The sequence below is a fragment of the Setaria viridis genome, chromosome 8 (genome assembly GCF_005286985.2).
Source record: "Setaria viridis chromosome 8, Setaria_viridis_v4.0, whole genome shotgun sequence".
Classification (NCBI taxonomy): domain Eukaryota; kingdom Viridiplantae; phylum Streptophyta; class Magnoliopsida; order Poales; family Poaceae; genus Setaria; species Setaria viridis.
Genome location: NC_048270.2, coordinates 6,490,841 through 6,512,773, shown reverse-complemented (window position 1 = coordinate 6,512,773; position 21,933 = coordinate 6,490,841). Strand labels below are relative to the sequence as shown.

Sequence of the window (21,933 nt, the reverse complement as noted above, 5' to 3'; positions counted from 1 at the left end):
TTTCTATTTGTCATGATTTATTTTGTACAGTTCTGGATTAAAGTGAATCGAAAAATGCCACTAATTCCATAGGAATACTAGCCAGGGCGCGCGGCTGATCTATGTTACGGTAGATTGTGCGGAAATGATAATGTTTTTGCAAACATAAAAATTAATGTCACAGGCAAAATGCACCTTGTTCATCCACAGGGAAACGGTGATAAAAAAAAGACTTCTTTAGCCTTTCACCTTTTTATCGCCGTATTATCTTATCGCTGACTCGATCTTGTGCGTGGTCTTTTGTCGGCATGGATTATTGGTTGGCTGTGTGCTTACAGTGGGCAAGAGGTCGCTGTTGATTTTCACAGCTCAACCAATACTGTCCTTGGGTCTGGCGTGTGCATGTGCTTATCCTTGGCTGTGTGTGCTCCGATCCATGGTCCATGCCCTGTGCAACCTGGCCGCCAGACCGCCTCCAGTTCCTCCAAGCGCCGGCGGACTTCCGCCGGATTTGGATCCTTCAACTTCTGGCATAGGTAAAGGTAATGGACCCCCAATCTCAAGATCAACTCCATGTGTACATGTGAGATGCCGGTGGGCTAGCACCTTGGTGATGAGCGATTGACAACACGGTGTGCGTGTGACGTGTCTCTTGGCAGGTTGTGGTTGCAGGTGACAGGTGGAGACAAGGTACATGCGGCGACGAGTGAAGAACGAAGATAGGATGCCGCGTCGAAAAACCGCGGGGGCGGAGAAGGGCGGATCGAGGCTTGCGTTCGAGGGACAGGCGATCGTGCGGTGTACGTCTACTGTACCTGGCTACACGGCGGGAGGACGTCGAGGGAGGTTTCCGGATTATGCCACAAAATCTGGGATTCGCTGGTTGAGCCACAAAGCCATGCATCGTACCGGGACGCTCGTGCGGCGTGCGTTGGCCGAAGATGGAAATTCTGGCGATCGCGATACGATTTCGGATGGTCATGCGGCGACATTGCGAGGATCACATCGCGGAGATGGAGGGATCGCGGACATCGCGGAATTTGCTATGGATTTATTTAGCGTAGGGGGTTATGTGAAAATAGGTCGTGCCACCCTTTGGAGATATAAATATGTGGCACCTAGGGTTGAGAGATTAGGGGACGTTTTGGACTCCCGGCGAGTTACTATTCACGCGTGAACAGTACCCGTGAACAGTACTCGTGCCCTGGGGTTCCACGGTTCAATTTTCCTCTCTCCGGTCTAGCCTAGGGTTTGAATTCTAGTGAGAGGTTTTTGTTGATCTCTCCGATTAAGAGAGGGAGGATGTTCGGGCGGAGACTAGATGCACTTTTGTAAGTTCAATTACTCAATTTAATCTTTCATCTATAATGATTGATCTTGTGCATCTCGATTGGTTCTTTACAATTCTCGTCAGCATCTGACATAGTCTGCTTGTTTTATTTTTATCTCAAGATCCGTAAGTCCGATTGACGTGATTCCAGTTGGGTTAGTTTCGTAATTTCATCTAGTTTAATCTGACAAATTTTCCGCCGGATTTGGATCCTTCAACTTCTGGCATAGGTAAAGGTAATGGACCCCCAATCTCAAGATCAACTCCATGTGTACATGATTCTGCGACTGCCATGAGCAATTTATTTCGTGAAGCAATCTTTGTGAGGAATAATTGTGAGAGCAGTCACCAAACTTGGAGCTTCTGATGGCGGATCCAGAGGACAGTGAGACGCAAGAGTTCACAGTGATGAATGAAGAAGACTTAGAAGAGTACAAGATAAAGCAGCTGGGCGACCGGAACGACCTCCGCGGCACGCTGAGGATCTTCGGTCTCGAGAACGTTGGAAGCAAGGAGGAAGCTCTGGAAGCCAATCTAGCTGCCAAGGAGCGGCTCACGGTCCTAGAACTGTGCTGGGAGCGTGATAGCCGCAGGCCAAACGCCGAAGCAGAGGCGCAGGTCATCGAGGGCCTCTGTCCTCCGGTTCAGCTTCAACACCTGGAGATCTGGGACTTCCATGGCTCCAGTTACCCAAGTTGGATCGTGGGGGCGCAGAGCGGCGGCCCGACGGAGCTCAGGAGGCTTTTCTTCTGGCGATGCAGCCAGCTTGGACCCGCTCCGAAGCTTGAGAATTTCCTTCATCTCCAGCTCCTCTGGCTTGACGACTGCAGCTGGGACGCCTTGCCGGATAACATGGAACGCCTCTCCTCGCTCAAGAAGCTGTTCATCATTGCCTGCTTGAACATTGGGTGGCTTCCGGCGCTGCCCCCGTCTCTCGAGGAGTTGAATGTCATGTCCTGCGACGCGGCGTTCACCAGGTCTTGCCAGACAACTGGGCATCCGAACTGGCAAAAGATTGAGCACATTCCTAAGAAAATGATTTCATGCTAGCAGTCAAGACGCTCTCAGGATGACACAAAGGTACAGCTCTAGCTCTAGCTCTAGCTCATGTTACTGGTGTGTTGTGCTCACCCTACGTACACAGAGGATGCAGCACATGAGCACTGAACTTATTTGTTTCATATGGTCTGTAATATAGTGGAATCATGAATGTCTTTGCGCTAGCTCTTCTTCTGGAAATGCGTGCACATGGGTGCCCAATGGGATGCACGGGCTGGCTTAGCGGTGCGCGCGTAGGGTTTCTCATCCTTGTAATAAAGGAAGTCTTCATAAGAACTACCTTCGAAACAGTTGTTACTGTCGATCTTTTACCACGGCATTACCATTCATCTTATTAAAAAGTTTATGTATGTATAATTTTTTTATTTAATTTCTCATTAAAAATATTTTAAACATGACTTATATTTTCATTTGTTTACAATAATTTTTTTTAAGAAAACAAATGGTCAAACGTTTGCGAGAAAAGTTAATGATGACAAATGTTTTGAATCGGAGGGAGTAGTTGACAAAAACATTTTACAAAGGAAGACAACCACAAAAAACTCGATGCTACCTCTAAATGGACGTTGAAGCCACAATAATTTTGTTTATTACAAAGCCATTGTAATATCCGACTGTCACATAAGACTTGTTATGTTTGAAAACTATTCGCTACATCATTTTGTTATAATTTCTATCTTGTATGAAAAAAGGAAGACCATATATAAATCCCCAACAACGTGTGGGAATCATCTGTTTTTTTTTATTACAAACCTGGGAGATGGCTCATCAATCAATAACGTTCATATGAATATATGTAATGGTATTTAATACCTGGAGGAAGAAGCTTCATTTCTGGGCACTTTGAAAACACAATCTGTACAAGGCTCTCCAGTGCACCTTCTTCTATTTCGACTTCGTAGAGCTGCGGAGCGTCCAATATCTTCAATATTCGGAGTCTAGGAAATGATTGTTTGGGGAAGCACACTTTCTTCCCATCATAAGCCCACGAAAGTCCAAGAGAACATAAACCACGTAACTCTACGAGGCTAGAAAATGAGTCTTCGTCAAGTCTGGAGTATCTCAGATTCAACACGGTGAGGTTCTTAAGGTGCGACCAGGATGAGAAAACCTGAGCCACCTCTGCCTTGTCTAGCGGCCCTGTCAGTTCAAGTTTGTACAGAGTCTTGGGTAAACAGGCGAGTCCTCCCATTGGTAACACTTCATGTTCTATTGATGCAGCAACTGAGAGATGTGCAAGATGGCTCATATTCATGATAGCACTGCTCAAGTTTAAAGAGTGCTCACTTTTCACATCGCTAACTGCAAATGTTCTTAACTCCGTCAAAGCTGCGATGTCATGGAGAGTCTCTAAGCTTGCTTTAACATTTTGCAGAGCATGCAGCCTGGTCAGGCGCCTAATGCTCCTAGGCACCTTGATTCCGTTGACTTGTCGGAGAGCTTTTATATTGTGCGTTAGTCTTCGTACATCTTCAAGTGAAGATAGTTGAGCAGTACCACATGCATCCAGTACTTCTAGATTTTGTAATCTTCCTGCTGCATCAGGTAGAATCTCAATTCTAGTATATCTAAGACCCAAAAACCGCAAATTGAAAAGGCCGAAGACCTCATTAGGCAACATCTTGATGTGAGTACCTTGCAGATCCAGTGTTGATAGTAACCTTGAAGACGCAAGGATACGTCTGAGCAAATAAACATTAACGTCACTGGTAAATGCAAGGATTGCACGGAGATGTGTAGTACATGACTGACTTAGAGGTTCAATATTTTTGCTCAGTATTGATATTCGACGGGTGCCATCAACAGAAAATGTCCCAGAGCTCCCATAAACTTTGCCAAAGCATTCGTTCTCTGCCTTGTCAAGGGCAACACTGCGGATGACATCATGCATTCGGCAACATTTTTCTAAAGGTGTGTGTACTTAGTAGGCACTTAGCTACTCCTACTGCAGCAAGGCACACACTCCTGATGAGCTGCGACTCTCCGGCTAACTAGCTGCTCCCATTGTGCTACAGTTAGTCAAGTGTGCGATCGAGCACACGAAGGACATGGATATGTATATGGATGGATTCGCTAGGTACCTGCGCATTCCGGGACATTGGCGAACTCGTGTTCCGATGACAGATCTCACCTACTACGCGCATGCCCGCACTTTGGCATGTAATAACTTGAGATTAGTTGATCTGCTGGTCACGAGAAGCGCACTTTGGCTAAACAAATCGCGATCTGCGCATCCCCTACCTTTACATGCCTGCTTGACAGTGTGGTTTATTGGCTGGGCGTGGCGCGTGCAGTGATTCCTTCACCATTCACCGCCTCCTCGGCCATTGTCCGTCTAAGCCCAGATGTCACTAGAGAGTAGGGGCCACCAAAACCTTTCTCCACTAACTTCCCCTCTCTAATCTTGGCATTCACTACTAGGGTAAAATTCCTTGTTGACCTCTCTGTTCAGATATGTCCACAACGCCTGAAATCTCTTCAATTTTAGGCATCTAACCTACAGGAGGCACCAAAAACAATACAATTAGAAATAGGACCGTAGGAGCATGCATGTGAAGGATGTGATCAGAGAAGAGGACATTGACGGATGCTTCGTGGCAACTGCAGCCAACACAATTCACCAAACACGCGCAAAAATTAAGTATGTACATACATGTGCAGGTAAGCAGGTTGGAGCCGTATCCTTAACTTAATGGAAAGATACCGTGTGTGCTTTTTATATGTTTGATGGTTAGATTGATTAGCAAGCATCCTTTGTATATTTTCCTTTATTTAAGGATTAGCATGCTGGCTTTCCAAAAGGTAGGGAGTGCAGTGTAGGCAGAACTGTCGCAGTGAGTGCTTCCCTTTGTTAAGTCAATCAATCAACCATATATATGTAATCAATCAACGGATGACTATTGGAGCTTTGTGTTAATAGGCACGTCCTAAACATGTATAAACAGAGTGGCCGATTAGGGCATGTCTTTTGTTGTCTCCGTTCTCTTTTGATAGGGTTATTTTTAAATCTGAAAAATTCTTTTTTGATGGTCTTATTTCAATCCAACTATCCATCCATTTAATAGGTATCTCAAGCTTGACGCATGACCCTTCATTCTTCCACCCGAGACTGGTTGTGTGGGTATCAAGAAGCCTGAGCCTTTATGAATTGCTTGTTTACGAGGAATAGCTAATGACATAATTAAATGGATGATAATAAGCAGAATTATCTTTCCTTGGTTATTGTGCCAAGATGAAATAGGACTATCAAAAAGAATGGAGGGAGTAGTCAAGAAGTTAATGATCCATATCCCAACCAAAAAGAGCCAGCATATATACATGCTTCACTCCATGGAGCACACCACCGGCATATTATTTGAAAGAAAAGAAAAATGTCAACATCGATATAAGTCACCCACCTAGACTAATTTACCAAAACTATAAGTAGTGCAAGCAGCTTGTTCTGCATAGTTCACTGTTCACAATCACACCCTCGTTTTGTTTGCTCAATTAGTTTACATATGTTACGCAGGCCCTGTTTGGATACACCCTCCTAAAGATTAGCAGTTCACTTTAGGACACTTTTAGAACTTGTGCATCCAAACATCGGTCCTAAAAGTGCACTCCTAAACTTTAGGAGGGCCATTTTCATTAGGAGGGCAAGGGGTCCTAATGGATCCTATTTCTCCTAAAAGTGGTCCCCAAGTCCCCCTTTACCCCTATTGCCCTCGCATGCATTAATGACGTGAACAGTGCAGGGTAGTTTAGAGGAGTAATTGAGGGGTAAAAATGACATTTTCCCTCTAAGGTCCTAAAGATTAGTAGTCCATCCAAACAGCCCTGTACTAAACTTTAGGACTAGCAATTTGAGGGTCCTAAACTTTAGTACACTATTAAACTTTAGGAGTTTGTACCTGTTTGAATCTACCAAACATCATAAGCATGCCGAAAAGTAGCGAAAGCACACTAGGCCCCGTTTGGATACACAATGCTAAACTTTAGCACAGTGCTAAACTTTAGCACCCCTCAAATGGAGTGCTAAAGTTTAGCACTTGGGATTGTTTGGATACAGTGCTAAAGTTTAGCACCTTGGGTGAGAAATGACTACATTGCCTTCATTTATGACTGGCTTAGGGAAAAGTGGAGAGGAGAGAGGGGGGGCAACTAGGGAAAAAGTGGGCTTGGGGACCACTTTTAGCACCACTAAAGAAAACAAGGGTGCTAAACTTTAGCACTCACCTTTTAGCACCCCTGTTTGGAAGTTCAAGTGCTAAAAGTGTGCTAAAAGTGAGGTGCTAAAGTTTAGCACCCCTTTCCAAACACCCCCTAAGAGGAACTAGATTTAAAAAGCTTAACCATGATAAGAATTTACTTTATCTTGTACAAATAATAATCTTGTACTGGCCAAGGACATCAGAATAAAACTGAAGTAAAACAAATCGGGATCTACATTATTCCAACATCACCAAAGCAAATAAGAAAACGAATGAAAACTGATTCGTCAAATTGGCAATTGTGCGAATTTCAGATCGTATCTCTCACTCCATCCGATCCATACTCAGTCCTACTAGTTCACACGCTCTTCCCTGGCGCAAATCGTCGGCCATTGCACTTGCACCTCCGTGGCTCCGTCGCTCCATGCGACCGTGCGCGGTGCACCCGGCCGCTCGCCACCGGTTGTATCGGCGACGGCGCAACGCGCGCCGGCACCCCATGCGCTAGGTGCTAGGGTATTACTTCGCCTTAGCCTCTATCAGCGTGGGCTGTTTAGAATTGATGATGGAGGTAGGAGTAAAAATTAAACATTTGGAAAGTAGGAACAACCCTACTAAAAAATGTAAATAGCTTTGTTTAGAGAGCATTGCTAGAGCTGCTCTACAAGCGTTAACGTGAAGAACGTGACCAAAGAGGAACAAATTGCGGGTACTTCGTGGCTACTGAAACCAACGCAACTCACAAAAAAAACGTGCAAAAAAACTAGTATATATGTGCTGTGGACAACACCTGGAGGTTACACGATCCACGCATGTTGGAGCCGCGCAACATTAACTTTTTGGAAAGATACCGTGTGCGCTTATTATATGTTTGCCCATTAGCCTGCCTTTTTTTTGAAAAATTATTCTATAGTATTTAAGTGCTCAAATGACAGTGAAAATTCAAATTCTATCTCTAGAATTATTCTAAGTTGAATACTGCCATTTGAGCACCATGAATACCATCAATTGGATCATCTATTATTTGGATACTTAAATACTATAGAATAATCCTAGATATCATGGCTTGGTCATATCAATACCATAATTTGGATCTTACTATGGTTTGGTTTGTATTCTTGGGACCTATAAAATCTACAAGGCAAATGCTTGACAAACCAGTCCCAATGACTACATTGCATTGTCACTCAGTCATCAAAATCACAAACTATAGCCTTCTCTCCATGTTTCTCTCACTCTCTCTACCATGGCCCATTCTTTACTCCTGCCATCATAAACTGTGTTAGGAATCGACAGACTTGGCTGCAAAGCCGGAGCTAATACTTGGTTGTACGACCGGCGACGGATCCATCGACGAGTTACACTCACTCTCCTCCTTTCTCCTCATCAACACGAGGCATATCGAGAAGTTATTGGACCTCTGCTCTAACATGTTCTAACAAATTCTACAAATTTTTATATTTGTGGAAGAAGGGAGTGCATACTTGCATTCTACGGTTGACAGATTCTTGCTCCACATTATGACAATTATCACTAGTAGAGAATTGGGCTTTAGTCCCGGTTGGTAGGGTGCAAAGATCCCGAAAATGCATCCGGGATAAACCAACCGGGATAAAAGGGGGGGTCTTTTATCCCGGGTCACTCAACCGGGACAAAAGACCCCCTTTTATCCCGGTTGGTAATACCAACCGGGATAAAAGGGGTCACCCACGGCCGGCGCTGAAAAAAAAAATTCCCGAGCTCCCAGGAGGCCCCCAACATTTCACTTGTTCAAACACATTCTTCCTCGTGACTTGTAGTAGGCTTCGGTTTACAAGCTCACTTAAGTACCCCTCTGCCACTTGTTCTAGTGTTTTGTTCTCTTTTCCAGTGATGAATCCAGCAGTAATCCAGTGCCGTATTAACCTCCTCCTCTTCAGCTCATAATCCTCTGGAAATATTGCACAATGTAAGAAGGAGTTCTTCAACTCATATGGAAGATCCTCGAAGCTGACTTTCAAAATGGTATCAACACCAGGGATCGTATTTTTACACGACTGCAGCTCTAATTCCTCATAAACATTTTCCCAAGCAGAGTAAGTTGGGGGTTTGCAAGATAATAGGCGCCCCATGCATGCAATAGCAATAGACAATCCTTCACACTTTTGTAAGAACTTTGCAGCTAAATCCCGTAACTCCAGAGGGCAAGTTTTTTCACCATTATTCCAAAAGGCTAGCTTGCAAAATAACTTATAAGAGCTTTTGTCTGGTAGTGGTTTCAGCTGAATTGAACATTCATTAGTTGCCAATGATGCTACTTCATATACTCTTGATGTGAGAACAAATCTGCCGGTACAATTAGCGGGGAATACAGGCATGACATTATTAATCCACACATCTTGTTCCCAAACATCATCCAAAACCAAGATATACTTTTTACCTTCAAGATGGTTACGGATGACCTCAACGACTGTTCTCATTATCATATTGCTACCGTCAACTGTTGAGATGCCGAACTCTCTAGCAATCTTTATCAACAAGTCCTCAACTTGGTAACTCTTTGACACAGTTACCCATGCAGCTACATCAAATTTCACTTTCACTGTGTTATAGACATGATCAGCCAATGTAGTTTTACCGACTCCGCCCATCCCCCAAATTGTGGTGATTATGTTGCTCCTTTCCTTCAAATCAGCTAGAAGCCACCGCTGGAGCTCGTCTGCATAATATTCAATGCCCACTATATCCTCTTCTCTCGCAAAACACGAAGTTTGATTGTTGGGTTTAGCACGATGGTCACCACTTCCATCTTGTCTCTGCATTTCTGGGATGACATAACGGTCCCTCCTTTTTGTAGCCTCTTCGAGCTCGGTATTGATATATCGGAGCTCGACGGCTAGATGGTGCCAACTTTTGACATGCTTGATCCTCTTAGTCATCTTGGCTACAAAACCTCCATGCTTGCCATCCTCAAGCTTGTATGAGAACTCATCGACAACATCCTCGATACGGAAAGCTAATTCACGAACCTTCTTTACAAATATGCCAGTGGTCTCATTGGTATCTTTGAACTTCTCTGATTCACGCAAGTATGCCTTCATGCTCTCCAGCTCACCCTTGGCTTTGTGGATCTCACCGAAAAGACCCTTTAGGGCAGAAGCTTCCTTGCAAAGCAGGGATGCACCATAAGTTGCTGCCTCTTTTGCCAAGGCCGCACCGAGCTTGCTGATCAGAACTCCTACAACAGCCTCCGCCATGATGGCTGTGTGCACTTGCTTCAGTACTTGGAATAACGAGTGTACGCTTCCAAACCTAAAATTTCAGACATCAGTTCAATTTTCAGAGCTAGCTTTCTGGTAAAAAATCTGAACTTCCAAAGCAATCAACCTTTAATTTTACTTAAGAGATTAGGCGGAGGGTTACCAGAATAGGAGATGAAAACAAGCATGCCTTGCAGATTGGTTCTTGTTCAAGTGATAAGAACTGAAGCTTCGGCTAGTCACCGAAGGTACATCCTGCGTGCAACAATCCTGCAGCTCTGGATGACGAGCTACCAGCGACTAACAGACTGGTTCTTTAATTTGTTGAACAATGGAGACAAGGGAAAACAACTTCAAGCTGTACAACGAGTGATTTTCAGTTTTTCACAAATCAAATCAATTTTCAAAAAAAAAGCTTCGGCTTAACAATATGGATTTGCAAACCAGTATTGAACAAACTTCAAATTGATGAAATTTGACAGAGGGCTGTTACCTGAATATGATGAGGAAGCTAGAAGACAAGCGTTCTGCAGGACCTTGCTGAATCCGCAGTCAAGCTGGATGGAGTGGGAGGAGTTGAATCAGGAAAAAAACGATTCTGCAGGGCCAGAGATGATGACTGGTCACCAGCAACTACAAGAGAACAAAAAGGAGAGGAAGCTTCGAAGAATGGAGGAGATGAGGAAAATTTCGGGGCAGGTTGAAAGCCAATCAGTGCACTAGACGCGCTTTGGTGGAAAGCGCCAATTAAGTCAAGTGCGGCAATTTTACAAAAAAAAAACAAGAAGAAGAAGAAGAAGCTTCTTTTGGTGCATGGGTCATCATCTTTCACCATCGAATTTAATCATGTAGCCCATCTAACTTAATTGTCCTCATTTGTTAGCTATGGGATCAACAACAGGAACAACTGCGCGCAGCAAGGCATGAGAAAAATCCAAAACTCGACCAAGTGACTTCTAAAACCACTTTTTTTGGAACATAGGCTCATAGAAGAATGGTGAATATATTTCCTCAAAAAGTCTCCTTGATGAAGAAAAAAAGAACTGTCAAGTAACTCAAAAATTCCCTCAAGTCTGGCCTCAATCCTCATGAACTTTAACTATAGCAACCTTGGAACATGGCAAGTTTGTGTGCTAAAGATCTACCATATAAAAGTACAATACTTCACCTTTGATTTCATGAAATTGAAACAAAAAATCCAAACCCAGAAGGCAAATTTGTGAGAACTCAAATCAAGGCTACTCGTGTGGAAGTTGGCTCCTTGCATGCTCATTTAATTTATTGGATTGTGTGCAGTCATCCTCTGCATTTGGCACATTTGGAACAAACGGAATGGCCGGTTGTTCCGATGGATCTCTATGACGCTTACCAGACTGGTCCTTTTTTTTTTAAGGGACAGCAAAAACTTTGCCGAATTTTTATTAGAAGAGGTAAAACCAAACAAGATAAAAAAATAAAACAAAAAATAGCTCTATGTACATGGCTCTCACTGCATCAACTAAATAGCACTCCCAAGGGGGAAAGGAAAAAACAACAACTACTACGAGATCCACTCCAAAACCCCACTTTAAAAGATGAAAATTGCTGCTAGGTTAGCTCAACCGCGAGGCTTCATGCGTTTTATTGGCGAACTGGAAATGTTGGATGTCTTCTTTGATAGAGAACGCGACGTCTTCCACCGGTTTGGTTTCATGATTAAAAACTTGTCTGTTGCGCTCTTACCAAATGTTCCACCAGAAATATATGATGAGGCCGTCAAAGAAAGTTTTGTTCCTTTTGTCGATCATGCTCCTGCATTTCTTCCACCACTTGTGGATCAAACACGATGTATTGCCTGGGGTAAGTGGTTAAGAGAAAACTATCCTTGCAGCTGGTCCCAGATCGTCGTTGTGTAAGGGCAGTCTTTGCACAGGTGTGTGGGTGTCTCCAGATCGGAATTGTATAGCTTGCACTGAGGGTTATTAGACCACCCCCGCTTTTCCAAGTTGTCTACTGTTAAGATTTTCCTATGCAGGAGAAGCCAGGTAAAGATCCAGCATTTTGGTTCAGTTCTAGCTTTCCATATTGGGGTGATACTCAACTTCTTCAGTTGGCCTTGGAATTGTATGCGGTATGCACTCTTTGTGGTACACTCCCTGTCCTTCGTCCACCTCCATGATATTTCATCCTCCGCATTAGTGTCATGCTGTAGCATGTTTATTTCCTCAAACAGCTGCACATACTCTCTGATTTCCTCTCCTGTCACGAGTGGGTAAACCTACGCTATCCAGTAGTTATCTTATAAGTCCCGTTGTACCGAGAAGTTTTTCCTTTTAGATCGTTGGAACAAAAGTGGTGCCAAGTTTCTTGGGGACTTTCCATTCACCCATGCTGAATGCTAGAAGTTTGCTTTCTTTCCATTGCCCACCATTACTACTGTTGACGTATAGAACAGGTCTTTGTCATTCTTATCGCACGGGATATCAAGTCCTACCCAAGGTCTCTCGCTATACTTCCACTGGAACCAGCACCATCTCATTCTTAGAGAACCAGCACCATCTCATTCTTAGAGCCCTCGCAAGTCTCTGGAGGTCAAGAATCCCGAGCCCTCCCATGTCCTTAGGCATGCACACTGTTGATTCAGCAGTGTCCTCCATTAACCTTTTCTGGTTCCTCTCCTTTCCAAAGGAAACTGCGATGCAGGCGATCAATCTGTTTGATCAGTCATTTTTTAGTAGGGAAAACTGTGAGGTGATATATTGGTTGTGATGTTAATACACTCTTTAGTGTTTCTCTCCCGACCGACGATAACATTTTACCTGATTAGCCATTTTTGAGTAGGGAAAACTGTGAGGTGATATATTGGTTGTGATGTTAATACACTCTTCACCAGTGTTTCTCTCCCGACCGACGATAACATTTTACCTTTCCATCCAGGAAGCCTTCCACCGATCTTGTCAATTAATGGTTGGACGTCCACCCTTCGGAGTTTGCGCGTGTGAAGAGGCAAACCCAAATATTTTCCAAGGAAGGATGAAATTTTTCCCGGGAAGTGCTCTAGAGCTTCTGAGATGGTTTCGTTGGTACACCGGATAGGGAATATTTCCATTTTAGTCATATTTATCTTGAGTCCTGAACATTCTCCAAAGATATGTAGCAACTATCCGATACGTTGTAGTTCTTCTCTATCTGGGTTTGTGAAAATGGCTGCGTCATCTGCATAAAGGGAGCACCGTAGCTTTGCCGCTCTGGGGAGGATTGGTCTTATGATGTTGTTGCCGGCTGCCAGTTCCACCATTTTATGGAGTGGGTCAATGGCGAGGATGAACAACATGGGTGATAGTGGGTCTCCTTGACGGAGGCCTCTAGCATGCTTAATTTTTTTCCTAGGTCTCCCGTTAAGTAGCACCTTGGATGATGAGGTGGCTAATAGTGTTGTGATCCAATCTCTCCATTTTTGGCCGAAACCTAGGGTCTGCAATGTTTCGATGAGAAATACCCAACTAAGCGAATCAAATGCTTTTGAGATATCAAGTTTTACAAAGAGTGCCGGTCTCTTTGATTTGTGCAATGCCTTGATCACACTTTGTACGTAGACGAAGTTGTCGTGAATGCATCTTTTTTTTATTAAGGCGTTCTGACATCCGGAAACTAGCTCATTCAATCTCGGAGCCAACCTATCTCCTAGCACCTTTTATTATGATCTTGGCTAGACTATTAATGAGACTGATGGGTCCCAAATCTGCAACCATGGTCGCTCCTTCTTTCTTTGGCAGCAAAATGATATTGGCCTTGTTAATCAGTTCCATGCGTCTGGTCCTAAGGGAGTGGAAGGCATGAAGAGCTTGGATCAGGTCCTCTCCTATCACATCCCAACACTTCTTATAGAATAGACCAATAAATCCGTCCGGGCCAGGTGATTTTTGTGCTGGTAAGTGCATGACGACCTTTTTTATTTCTTCCGCCTCAAATGGTGCTTCCAGGTCGGTCAGGTCATGTGGTTGATATCCAAGATTTGTCCAGTTTAGGCTGAGGGATCTCTCTTGTGTTTTGCCCAACAGGTTTACAAAGTGATCGTATATTATTTCCTCTTTTTGCTGGTGGTTGTTGGTCGTTGTTCCATTTACGGTGGTTAAGGACGGGATGTGTAGCTTTCTTCTTCTGTTGTTAGCATGCAGCATAAACAGGCGTGTGCATGCGTCTCCTTTACTCATCCATGTGAGCCGCGAGTGTTGTCTTGCACGGGCTCTCTGAACCGCTGCTAAGCCCACCGATTTCGCTTTTAGGTATCGTCGAAATTCTAATTCCTCTGTTGTAAGAGCTCTTTGTTCCTGAGCTGCATCCAAGAAGCGCAGCACCTCGTTGGCTATTGCCAGTCGAAGGGCTAGATTGCTAAGGTTGTCTCTTCCACAATTTAAGCACCTTTGCTGTGCGAATGAGTTTGACATGCATATGTAGTATGGCGTCTTGAGTATGCACTGGTTGGCTCCAGACTTCTTGTATAGTCTCTAAGAAACCTGGCATGTTCACCCAATAAATTTCAAAGCGAAAGCCCACATAGTTCCTCACTGCCTAGGAAGTTCAACTATGGGATCACGAGGAGCTGCTTGTACGATCGGGTTTCTTTCATCACATGAGTTGTACACATTTGGTCATAGTGATCTTAGATCATATTCCCCTTAGGGAGAATCTTCCGTTGCGCGGTCGTTTTTCTTTTTCTCATTTTCACCTCTTTGTACACCCCATTTTGTGTCTCCCTGTACCGTCGCTCTGTTCCTTCTTATTTTGCTTTTGATTCTTGTAACATTTTTTTTTCATTTCAGGGCTTGTTGCAAGCCAAAATCAAAGTAAATTAGAGAGCGGGGTGGTTTTCTTGGATGGTGTTGTTCTACATCTTGCTCTGCCTCAAGGATACAGATTACAGAGTAGCATGCTGGTACGTGCTATGTTTTGAGAAAGCAGAGTAGCAGCCAGCAGCAGAGCGTACGAGTTATTCGGACAGGCAAGATCCTTTCAAGCATACCAAACCAAAATGCCAACCTGAAGTCTGAAGACCTATATGAAAGAAAGCCATCAACTGCAAAGTATTCCAGTTTTGTCCAAACCAAATTATATACATCAGGTTCAGCACAACGGAATGAAACTGTTTGTAAGTACAAAGCACTAAGCATAGATCGTTCCTTTCCTCCCTAGGAAGAGTAAATGGAAACCTCAACATAATATCACCAAAAAAACTGCACCCAGACAACGAGACAAGATACATTTTCTCCTTCTACACTGGTGCGTTACACGCTCACCGATCAGAGATCAACCACAACCAAACAGAGACTTCGGCCAACAACATTTTTAAAAGTTCATCCTTATTGCCATCGACTCCAACCTCTTCCTGCTGCAAAAGCACCTCAGCGCCACCTCTTCCAGTAGTTTGGTTCCCTAGCACAACTCCTTTCTTCTCGAATCCTACAGCATTTTGCCAGAGTTGTTAATCCAGTAACAAATTGAAATGATAAGAGGAAGTGGATTGGTAGGCATTTTTCCTCGAACAACATGCAGGATCATGAGCTTTCCATGTGTCCAAATATGCTCCTGACACTCCGAAGGGTCGCTGGCTTAATTTAGCCCCACAACCCTCCAATCCATGCAAATATTCATGCTACTTTTTTTACATGGTTCGGACGTCATTCCTATGAATACAAGCACACATACACTACTCCTATGAATGTCTACAATAGATGGATTGGCTACCACTAACAAAAAAAAAAGGATTCATGAGACAAATATCTACAATAGATGGATTGGCTACCACTAACAAAACAAAAGGATTCATGAGACAAATATACTATCAAACCTAGGGTTAATCTCCGATGGTAGAGGGACCATCTCCACTAACAACTAATATGTAACTAAATAAAATATAATAAAATAATAAGACCTGACAAAGTTGAACTTGTTGGTTGTTTCTTGTTGGTATAGAAGTATAGAAGTTAGAATAAAAAAGCTGGAAAAGTATAGAAGCAACGAACCTGTTGGTTGCTTCTTGTTCATATGCTCTATTATTACAATATATACAGATCAAAGAACAAGAAAAATGTGAGAAAGAAGCACCTGAGTATGTATTGAGTATTGACCAATCCATATAAAGCCATACACCTATTTTACTACTATTAATTAGAGACTACTTTTGAAGGCTGTTTGTTATTTTGCACAAGATGCTTAGCAAAACTAAATCCTAAAAATTCTACAGAAAATTTAAAACATCTAGCCATCAATTATGTAGACTAATTATCATGAAGAATGGTCGCTATTGATCAATTCATTTTCCTAAAAATTATTCACCCCTACGATTGTGAAAAATAGTCTAAAGTAACCTAAAATCTATATCTAAATTACCCACCACAGTGATTATGAAAATAGTCTAAAGTAATACTAAATATTCATCTAAATTACTTGCATATGCCATTATAAAAATAATATAAAGTAACACCTGAATTTGTATTTAGATTATCTACCTCTGACATTGCAAAAAGTATCACAAAGTACTTCTGTATATGCTTCTAAATTTTCCAATTCTTTTTTTTCTCGAACTACGCAGGAGAGCTGCGTGTCATTTCATTAAGGTAGATAAAAATACACGAGTTTGGCAGACCCCACTCGAGTACAGGAACACCGCGCACACACACACTCTAAGAAACTACAACAGACGTGCCACAAAAACACCAAGGTTCCACATGAAACCTTCAGAGCCTAAAAGCCCAAGGTCGGTGACCTGGCCAAGAGCTCCTGGAGCTTTCTTGCTCCAGCACTGCACCAAAGATTGCCTTCAGTGCTGACTGCCCTAAGGACCTCTCCTGAATGCATGGCCTAGCATAAATTTTCAAATTCTGCCATTGTTAATATGAAAAACTAACTCAAGGTATGTGTGCATTATATTTGTCACCATCTAGGTCATGCATACATATATGTATGAAGTAATAAGCATATCTGTTTCCATGTTAGCATATAGCCTCAAGCAAAGTTTTCAACTAAACACATGCAAACACACATGGAGGTGTGATGCAGAGGAGGAAAAAGGGCATAGAAAAACATACAGAATAATTGATAACCAAGTTCCATCACAACCGAATAAATATTGCAAAGCATCTATACGAGTATTGTGTTATGATATGAACAATTGAGAAAGAGAGAAGTTTTGAACAAGTGATGACATCAATTAAAATATCTTACTCTGGGAATAGCAGCTTTGACGTTTCAATCATCTAATCCTTTCCCATATGTTTTCTCCAGTCAATACAACAACCACCTTTCTAATGTGGCTAATCTTCTTTTGCTCTTCATTGCATTCGTTTGCTCCACTTTCCCACCTAAGCTTCTCTATGAGCTCCTCTGCTGTGTCTTCCAAATATAAAATCTCAAGGGCTGTAAGGCGCTCAATGCCATGAGGGATGTTGTTCAATCTTGGGCAGTCTGAAAACCATAGCACAATAAGGCTTTCCGATGCACCTTCTGCTATTTCAACTTGGTTATGCTGTGGAGCACCAGATATTTTTAATTGTCATAGTCTAGGAAACGAGAGTGCAGGGAAGTACATTTTTTTTGCCATTATAAGACAAGTTAAGAAAGCGAAGGTAGCATAACCCACGTAACACAATGAGGTTAGAAAATGAGTCCTCATGAAGTTTGGATAGTCTCAGAGACTGCAAAATGTGTAGAACTTCCTTTAGTATGAAATTCTTTACTTGCATACAGGTACCTAAGCTTCTTTAGTGTCCCTACACCCTTTGGTAAAGACTGCAAAGCAGTTAGCAATGCATCCAGTACTTCTAAGTTTTGTAATCTTCCAACTGACTCAGGTAAAGTTTGAATTTTAGTATATCTAAGACCCAAAAACCGTAGATTAAATAAGCTGAAGACCTCCTTAGGCAACATCTCAATTTGAGCACCTTGCAGATCCAATGCTGACAGCAAATTTGAAGATGCATGGACAGGCCATGGTAAATCAATATTAATATATGTCATAAATACATTGATTGCACGGAGATGTGTTGCACTAGATTGACTTAAAGGTGCAATATTGGTGTTATTTATCGATAGTCGAAGGGTGCCATCTAGCAAAAATGATCTAGAGCCATCATAAACTTTACCAAAGCATTCTTTATCTGCTTTTTCAAGGGCAAGATGGCGAATGACATCATGCATTTGGCACCATTTCACTCGTCCAAACTCATTCTTGCTCAGAACTTGTAATAGGCTTCCGTTTACAAGCACATTTAAGCAGCCCTCTGCTACTTCTTCCAGTGTTTTGTTATCTTTTTCCTTGATGAACCCAGCAGTGATTCACTGCCTAATTAGCATCCATCTCTACATTGCAGAATCCTCTGGAAATAGTGCACAATGTAAGAAGCAACTCTTTAGATAGAATGAAAGATCCTCCAAGCTGACTTTTAGAATGGCATCAACACCAGGAATCACATTTTTAGTTGACTGCATCTCTAACTCATACACATTATTCCATGCAATGTAAGATCGGGGTTTGCAAGAAAGAAGGCGCCCTATGCATGCAGTAGCAATAGGCAATCCTTCACACTTTTGTAGGAACTTTACGGCCAAATCATGCAAATCAGATGGGCATCCTTTGTCGTCACTACTCCGAAAAGCTACCTTGCAAAATAACTCCCAAGTGTGACCTTCTCCTAGCGGTTCCACCTTGATTTCACAATTACTAGTTGCCAATGATGCGACTTCATAGTTTTGTGATGTCAGAACAAACCTGCTGATGCAGTTGGTTGGAAAGACATCCACAATTTTAATCCACACATCATCTTCCCAAACATCATCCAGAACCAAGATAAATATTTTACCTTGAAGATGGTTACGGATGACGCCTACTACGACTCTCATATCCATGTTACTCGTGTCAACTGAGATGCCCAACTCTCTCACAATCTTCTTCAACAAGTCCTTTACTTGGTAACTCTTTGCCACAGTTACCCATGCAGCAGTATCAAAATTCACTTTCACAATCTTATAGACATGATCAACTAAACCTACTCCACCCATCCCCCAAACTGTGGCAATTTTGCACTTCTTTTCCTCCAAATCACTGCCTAGATACTGTGTCAGCTTGTCCACATTGTCCTCGATTCCAACTAGATCTTCTTCCTTTCACAAACACGAAATTTGATTGGTAGATATGTCATGATGGACACTGCCGCCACCATATCTCTTGTTTCCTGGTATGGTGTAACGGTCTCTCCTTGTTGCAGCCTCTTTAAGTTCAGCATTGATACTACAAAGCTCGAGAGCTAAACGGTGCCAGATTTTGACAAGCTTAACTCTCTTCTTCGTCTTGGCTACAAAACCTCCATGCTTGTTGTCCTCAAGGCTATACATGAACTCATCGACAACATCCTCGATCCGAAAAGATAATTCTCGGATATTCTTGACAAAGATGCCAGTGGTCTCGTCAGTATCCTTAAACTTCTCTGATTCACGCAAGTAAGCCTTCATGCTATTTAGCTCCTCCTCAGCTTTGCGGATCTCACCAAAGAGACCCTTGAGGGTGGAAGCTTCCTTGCCAAGCAAGGATGCACCATAGATTGCTGCCTCTTTCACCAAGGCCATGCCAAGCTTGCCAATAATTACCCGCACAACAGCCTCCGCCATGGTTGTTTTATGTGCTATTGATCGAGCTCAGAGCTACAAGAGAATGTGCATGGCTGCAAAATTTCACAAATCAGTTAAATTTCAGAGCAATCTTTCTGTTCAACAGTCTTAACTTCCAAAGCAAGACTCAAATTTTTGAACTGGTTGAATTTGGGGGAGATTACCAGAATAGTAGGAGAACATAAGCACGCGTTGGAGATCAGGCCTTGTTGAGGTGATATTCAGCTTTGATGAGTAGAGGAGGTGCATCCAGAGCAGCAATGCTGCAGCTCCAGAGGATGATTAACCAGCGACCACCGCTTCTTTGAAGAAGGTAGGAGATGGAGAGAAAAGGTCAAAAGTCGTGATTAGCAATCCAGGTTGAACGCATCAATTAAAAAGGTTAAGACAGTCACCATCATTCAGCAAAAATAAATTATATTGTGATGTCTGACCTTACTGTTTTGCAGTGTTTAAATCTGCAAGTGGCAGAGATGGAGTCCCATGAATTTGGTATTTAAACAAGTGTTGTAGGCTATACAATCTCCGATGATAATTAACTGCAACAATATCAATCCTACTCTACCAATCAATAAGGGAGGAATAATAATTTTTTGACAATCTCTGCTTCCAAACTAACCTGCAGTTTCGTGGATGGAAGGAGGCAAAGAAAAATCTTGGTACAAGGGTCATTGTCTGCAGCATCTTATTCCCAAGGCTTAAATCATTGGCATTTAAATAAGTGAGGAAAGTCAGAGCTGAAAGTCATACAGCAATGGGGTGAGCACCAGCCTGGCACCAACTGGGAGTCCTCGATTGCTGCATGGTTTGTTACTCTGATCGATCAAGGTGGCCCTCTATCACGTTCGTTAGAGAAAAAAACTGTGCCCGACCGAAACATATTGCCCAATTGCAATTCTAAGCTTTCAGAGATGAGCGCCAATTTGCTCGTCCAAAAAGAATACCTGAACATTGAAATGGTACATGCCCAACCCAGCATCTTTCTCGCTGCATCCACATTATGTCAAAACGCCTCTGAACAAGAAAACGAGCAACAACAACACATCAGATTTTCTTTTTAGGAAAAGCAAATCAGACAATAGCCAATAGGCTCAAAGAGAACCTCACCAATCAGCATGCTGAAAAACTTCAGCAAATTTCATTTCTTAAAAAAATGTTCAGCAAAAAGCAGTAGCATAGCAGCAGCCATACTGGCCAGGTCGCCAGGACGTGTTCGGTGTTCCCCGCCTCGGTCGAAGTCCGCCGTGTTCGCCGTCATCTGTACACAAAAGCATATTAATCTCATAATCAGGCACATCAAACAATCATCGGAAACTGCTCTTTCGACTTCCGAGCCGGGGATTTCACGGGATCGCGCGCGGCACACCTGTTCGTCGGAGAGCCTGCGAAGCGGTGGCTCGAGCGCGCCGCAAGGGCTATTCGCGCAACCCAATGCGCTGATGCTGCATGTATTACTCGATTTGTATGAACCCGCCTTGTTGGCCGAGGGGACGGTGGTGGTGCAGGCGGCGGCGGCGGCGCAGGAGCGAGAGGAGGAGACGGGTTGAGGATGGGACGAGGTCGGATCGGTCGGAGGTGGGTTCGGAGCTGCGGAAGAGGCGAGGGGCGGGGAGGATGGAGGCAGAACCGCGGAAGTGGAAGAGAGCGCGGCGCGCGCCGCCGCCAGCCATGGGAGGGGAGGCCTGGAAGCGCTTACATGTGGGGCCACCCGCTGTGGTTCGTGTCTCTTACACGATGACCCTACACGCACCACGTGAGGTGAGGCAGTGGCTTTTTCAGTTATTGTGATGTCGCAAGAGTTTTCTCTCTCTTTTTTTCCAATGTAAAACAGGATTGGTTTCTGAAAAGTTTTCGGTTCACTTTGATAGCAGAGAAATACTACTCAATTCCTTTATACAGTTTTTCAATTACGAAACTATTGTTCAATATAACATTATTAAGAAAAAATGTTTTCAAAAAAGTTACATATGCGGTAGCTAATTAATTGCTATAAAAAAATGTAGTAGCTGGACCCATGTTATATGTGTGCACAGTTTTCATTATTGTATGGAAAACAAATATTGTAGAGAAAAAAATAGAATTCAACATGCTAATAATTTTATCCCTACATTAACACGCTATTAGGTTTAGCATCCATGATCCATGGAATTCAACTATAGTTCTACATTCAAGCTGGGCAAGATGATGTTGCGACGTTTGCTCAAAGATGAAATGAAGGGTTACAAGTGATGCACCGATGCGATTAGGTGGTGGCAATGCCCCCGTCTAATGCAACCAAGGCAAAAGGGGTACAAGCAAATTGAAGATTTGGATATATCTTTTAGGATTGGGCCTACATCCTCTAATTTTGTCAGGATACGATTAGTCAAGATTGTTTTTTCCTCTAAATTTGTCGGTGAGTATGAAACTCCTACCCTACCTCGCCCACAAACATATCTAATACCACAGATCATGCATCTCTTATTTGTTAAATACTCAGAGTTTATTTGGA

The 21,933-nt window shown here is 43.0% G+C and overlaps 3 protein-coding genes across 6 annotated transcripts; 1 reads left to right on the top strand and 2 right to left on the bottom strand.

Moving 5' to 3' along the window:
• The first annotated feature begins 321 nt into the window (after positions 1 to 321).
• LOC117866610 (putative disease resistance RPP13-like protein 1) lies at positions 322 to 2,679 on the top strand. Of its 4 annotated transcripts, none has more exons than XM_034750867.2 (3): positions 322 to 515; positions 639 to 1,310; positions 1,540 to 2,679. In XM_034750867.2, the coding sequence occupies exon 3, from the start codon at positions 1,676 to 1,678 to the stop codon at positions 2,357 to 2,359; it is 684 nt and encodes a 227-aa protein (XP_034606758.1). In that variant the 5' UTR covers positions 322 to 515; positions 639 to 1,310; positions 1,540 to 1,675; the 3' UTR covers positions 2,360 to 2,679. The 4 variants fall into 4 exon arrangements, with proteins under 4 accessions (XP_034606758.1, XP_072151875.1, XP_034606755.1 ...); XM_072295774.1 differs by having other exon boundaries at positions 322 to 521; positions 1,546 to 2,679; XM_034750865.2 differs by having other exon boundaries at positions 323 to 521.
• Positions 2,680 to 3,140: 461 nt separating this feature from the next.
• Positions 3,141 to 11,017, bottom strand: LOC117866876 (disease resistance protein RPM1). Its single transcript, XM_034751167.2, is given in 4 exon segments — positions 3,141 to 4,273; positions 8,321 to 9,852; positions 9,964 to 10,158; positions 10,294 to 11,017. Coding segments are annotated over 2 exon segments (2,610 nt in total). The 5' UTR covers positions 9,798 to 9,852; positions 9,964 to 10,158; positions 10,294 to 11,017.
• Positions 11,018 to 14,827: 3,810 nt separating this feature from the next.
• LOC117834171 (disease resistance protein RPM1) lies at positions 14,828 to 21,204 on the bottom strand. Its single transcript, XM_034713793.2, is given in 5 exon segments — positions 14,828 to 19,495; positions 19,607 to 19,744; positions 19,877 to 20,456; positions 20,550 to 20,700; positions 20,809 to 21,204. A coding segment is annotated over 1 exon segment (1,995 nt). The 5' UTR covers positions 19,443 to 19,495; positions 19,607 to 19,744; positions 19,877 to 20,456; positions 20,550 to 20,700; positions 20,809 to 21,204; the 3' UTR covers positions 14,828 to 17,447.
• Positions 21,205 to 21,933: the final 729 nt, after the last annotated feature.